The 4474-nt window shown below is 39.2% G+C and overlaps 1 protein-coding gene across 1 annotated transcript in view; it reads right to left on the bottom strand.

Moving 5' to 3' along the window:
* Window positions 1-3724: 3724 nt before the first annotated feature.
* The window catches only part of CMPK1 (cytidine monophosphate (UMP-CMP) kinase 1, cytosolic), a gene marked incomplete at its 5' end in the record, with an annotated part of 4050 nt that continues 3300 nt past the window's right edge, over window positions 3725-4474 (bottom strand). Inside the window, one exon of the mRNA XM_010186364.1 lies at window positions 3725-4270. Coding sequence (XP_010184666.1) covers window positions 4229-4270 — 42 coding nt within the window. The remainder of the gene's footprint in view (window positions 4271-4474) is intronic.

Genomic DNA, 4474 nt, shown 5'->3' with positions numbered 1-4474 from the left:
AATGTGCTTTACATCAGTTTTGTAGCAGATTATGTACCAAGCTCGTTTTCAGAAACAGGCTCCGATTGCTCCAGCCGAAGGTATTTAAAGATTTTTCTTTTGCAAGGCGTATAGAGATTGATAAGAGCACCACTTTCCCCATGCCAAAGAGCATCTGGAATTCAGAAAGGTAAGAAAAAGACATGTAAAGGCAGAAAGAAAAGAGGATAGAGAACACATCAGCTGAGCAGATTAGAAGGCTCAATAAAGATGCCTATTGTTACCAACAGAAATACTCTGCAGACCACAGGCTGAAAACCACCATCTTAAACTGAGCAATCCATGAAAAACAGCAGAGAGCAGCAAGATTAAATTCATCCATGCCCCCCTATCTCCACTGGAAGATTTATAAAGGCCTGCAGATCAAGAGAGTGTGAGAACTGCTGCTATATAACCCCAAATATCTTAATATTTTGTTACTGTTTCCTTCGTTACCTGGTTAGCTGAATCCTCTTTGCATCGTCTCTCGGTTTTCGTTATTAGCTGTGAACACCAGGATCTTTGGGCTGTGCCAAGCTCACAGCCCCAGGTGCCCAGTCTTCAAGTCCTGCTGCGCTGTGCCTTGAAGAAATAACCTGACCCTGCGCAGGGGCCAGCAGAGCAGTCACAGACCACGGCTTTCGGAGGCATCTTAATCACAACAGGGACCAAATCAGTATTGAACTACAAACTAAGCAGAAAAGTAATCCCTTAAGCTGCAACTTTCCTAAATGCTGGCAGCTAGAGACTGCCAACCGGTAACGACAGTTGGCAGCTCCAGTCTGAACTGGGTTTTTTTCTCATTTAACTCCCATTCTCCCCAGTTTAGGCTGGGCAGCAGCACAACGTCCCCACTGCTGTAAGATGTAGGATTTTGCACAAGACCTTGGAACTCCCTCATGAGCCATCTCTTCTTATTAAGGACAAATGTTGCTAGTGGGGAGTGTACTCCACCGAGGCAATCCTCCTCTGCCTGCCCCCATTCCATCAAACTGGCACCTTTTCTGTTCAAGTCTCCCACTTGTGGGAGTGGGAAGCTTGATTTGGGGCAAGCTCTGAGAGCCTTGCCCGTGTCAGTCAGTCCCTGGAGAGACGCTACAACCTCAGGGTGAGGTTTCAGCAAAAGAGTTCGGTCTGTGTTGTTTTAACAAGCAAAAAGATGCCTACTACTGCTGGAAAATCCCTGCTTTTCTCATCCCTTTCAGGCCAGCTCTGCAAATCTTTCCAGAGTAAGATTTCAAGTTCAACACGTTGTAGGCTGAAAACCTACACGTGAATAAACAACCCATTTTGTGACACGCCTTTATGCAAAACGTGAAGACTTATTTTAAAACAAGCCTGGCAACCTCTGAGTTTCTTTTATAAAGAATATTATGCTGTGACAATCTCCTTTAAGAACACAGTTCCCAGTACAGCACACAGGCATGTGCTGCAAAGCAGCAGAGTGGCATTCAAGAAGTCAGCTGGTAAACGAGCAAGGAAGCATGAGAAACCAAGGGAAAAAAAAGTGTCTACAAGAGCAGCTGTGCGATGGACTAGGAAACAAATCTACTTCCCAAGTCCCCTTTCTTTCACAGATGTGCCAAATGAATTGTCACTGCACAACAGTACAGAGCAATCTGACAAATCTATATAGGCAAGAAAAGGTACCAATTCCACAGGCATTTGCCTGATCTTATCCTGTGCCTAACAGGGTCTTCAGGACTTCAGTTTGATGGTGAAAGCTGAACTTCTATGCATACACCTGTGTGTATGTGAGCTTGCAAGGTATGTAACACCAATAAATACACACTTTATGCTGATAGATATGAGAAAATATCCCTTGTGACAGATAACTGTAAGGCAAACACTTGTATTGAGCCACAGAACAAAGTTTATTGGATCTTCTCAAATTCTTTGTACAGTTTAGCTGCTAAAAGAGACAATTGGCATATTGCCTTTAATCTTTATTTCAATCATAAGTCCAACTTGAAAGAATCAGTTACACATAATGGCATCTTCAATAAATAAAATGACAAAAAAACCTAGTCTTTGCACAGACACGTTACAATCCACTCCAAATTCAGTATTGCCAAAACATTTTTATCTAAAAACTTGCTCCAAAGGATTTTTTGCTTGTTTCAGCACTTAAATACACAGAAAAGTATATGATGAGAGAAAACAGATACTCTATTCTGAACAGAACTTGTAAAAACCAGTAACTTAGAAACAAAAGATAATTTAATCCCTCTAAATAGATTAAAGAGTCCTGATCGAAGTCTTTTTGGAAGAAACTTGATTCTAACCTCCATATCAAAACATGCAGTTCCACTGGATCCTATCCTATGTCAGCATACTTTAAAACGATTACATTCCATGATTTTTTTTCATTTTTTGTTTTTTTTTAAAGGGGAGGTTCATAAAACAAAAGTGTCAGCCTCCCCCACTCACAAAAGTAGTCATGGTCCATATATTCTGCAGTAGCAAACAGCTATTTGTGCTCAGTCCACTGTTTGAACTCTTACTGTGCTGGAAAAGATACTGCAGTTTAACCTCTACTTCTGTACTCATCTCTTCCCCAGTTCAGCAGCCTCAAGAATCTCAGTGAGACGAGAATTCATGCAAATACAAATCCACCTGCACAGATCAGATTGCAGGATGAGGACCAACACATCTGATTCTAATTAGAAGCCAGGCTTAATTCAAAGCTTTTTCTAAATAAAGTAATCAATAAAGAAAAAACAGATCCTCTAGATTTCCAAACTGCAATTCCCCGTGATTTGCATCATCTACCAGCATATCACAAACCAATTACAGTGTCAGTTAATAATGTAGGAAGAACCACTCCGTCGCTAAAATTCGTTAGAACGCTCATCTCTAAGCCTTCTGGGGCTTTGTTCAGTGAAAGCTTAGGGCACGCAAGGAATGCATGGCTGAGCCCCCACTGGCCTACGCATACTATGTAGGGGAGAGAAAAGGTTACTTTAAACAAAAGGCAGAATTACACCACATCTGTGCAAACATTTAAACCAGTTTGTTTCAACTCATTATCTGCTTATTGCAGCTATTGCTGCTGCCTGTACTTGGCCAATTCAGGAGAACATGGTAAAGCAGGACCCAATTTGTCTAAGGAAATGGAACTTTTTTCTGCAGGTATCTTCCCCTTGGCTGACCACATCATAACGAAAGTGCAATAATTTACAGTGTTTTTAAACAAACAGCTATTAAAATGACATAATTTTAGGGAAACAAATTCACTAGTTTAACCATAAAAATATTTCCCCAGGTAACAAACCTTAAAGCATTCCGTAACACAGTATTTCAATAACAACAACAATAATAATAATAACAACACAGAAAACCCCTTCCACTTGTTACAAAAGACAGAACTGTTAGCAGATTTTGCTTATTGTACACTTATTAAGAGTTTTCCCATCTTGTGAAGACCATGCTGTAATTAAGAATATAACTATCATTTAAAATAAATGAGTATGGAAATACTGACCTGACTTTGAAATTCTACTCTTAACCTTTCGCAAACAAGAACAAGACAAAGCCCAGGGTCATGACATCCAGGTACTCAAGGACTTACAAGACAGTTTACATCCAGAGTCATAAGAAAGCACCACTTTCCATAAAGTACTTTGTATGTCTATTGCTGAACAGCATATTAAATAGTTTAGTGAGAACTGCTGAAACAGATTCTCAGACCGACTGTAGCTTGACTTACAGGATTCAGGTTTGGGGATAACAAGGAACTTGGTGACATAATTATACTCTGAAAAAGTATCTGCTAAATTTGGTCCAAGCATCTTGAAAAGCAACCAAGAGGACACAGATCCCCCATTGCTTCTTGTTGCTGTTTAGTTTATCCTCAAAAAAAACCAAAATAGGTTTATGGCAATAAGGAATAAGAAGGATTGCCCATGACAGGCACAGAACTGTGACAGAATAAATAGTCTCTTCAGAGACACGTTTTATCTGTGGTTTTGCTATGTGAGTAACTGAGCTTGTACTAATGGAGAACCCTGAAATGTATATACTATAGCGACAAGAAATTACTTCCTATTTAAAAACCAGATCCGTTTGTAATTAATTGTTTTTCCAATCATCATTAGATATGTGAAAAAACAATTAAAAATATTTTAAAACAATTACAAAGAGTGGACTGCAGTAGCAGCTATTCAAGCAAGATTCAAGCACAAGTTTAAATGAACTTTCAAGCTGGGAATTAGCCTTCTTTGTCGAAAATTTGTACAACCTTTTCAAAAACCTGAAAAGAAAGAGAAGAATATTAACTTTATGACGTGTTAGTCAAACAGTTACTTTGAGTTAAACCAGCACGCACAATAATGGACAGTATTTTTTTAAATAAATAGGGTTTTTTTCTTCTAACATTTACAGTAATTCTTTAATAGTGAAATTGGCATCAATTCTGGGAAACTGAGACTGAAGAGCAATACTATTTCGGAAGAGA

The sequence above is a fragment of the Mesitornis unicolor genome, unplaced genomic scaffold, assembly GCF_000695765.1.
Source record: "Mesitornis unicolor isolate BGI_N332 unplaced genomic scaffold, ASM69576v1 scaffold11366, whole genome shotgun sequence".
In the NCBI taxonomy this organism is placed as follows: Eukaryota; Metazoa; Chordata; class Aves; order Mesitornithiformes; family Mesitornithidae; genus Mesitornis; species Mesitornis unicolor.
The sequence above is the reverse complement of the archived record's forward strand: the minus strand, read 5'-3'. Positions and strand labels throughout refer to the sequence as shown.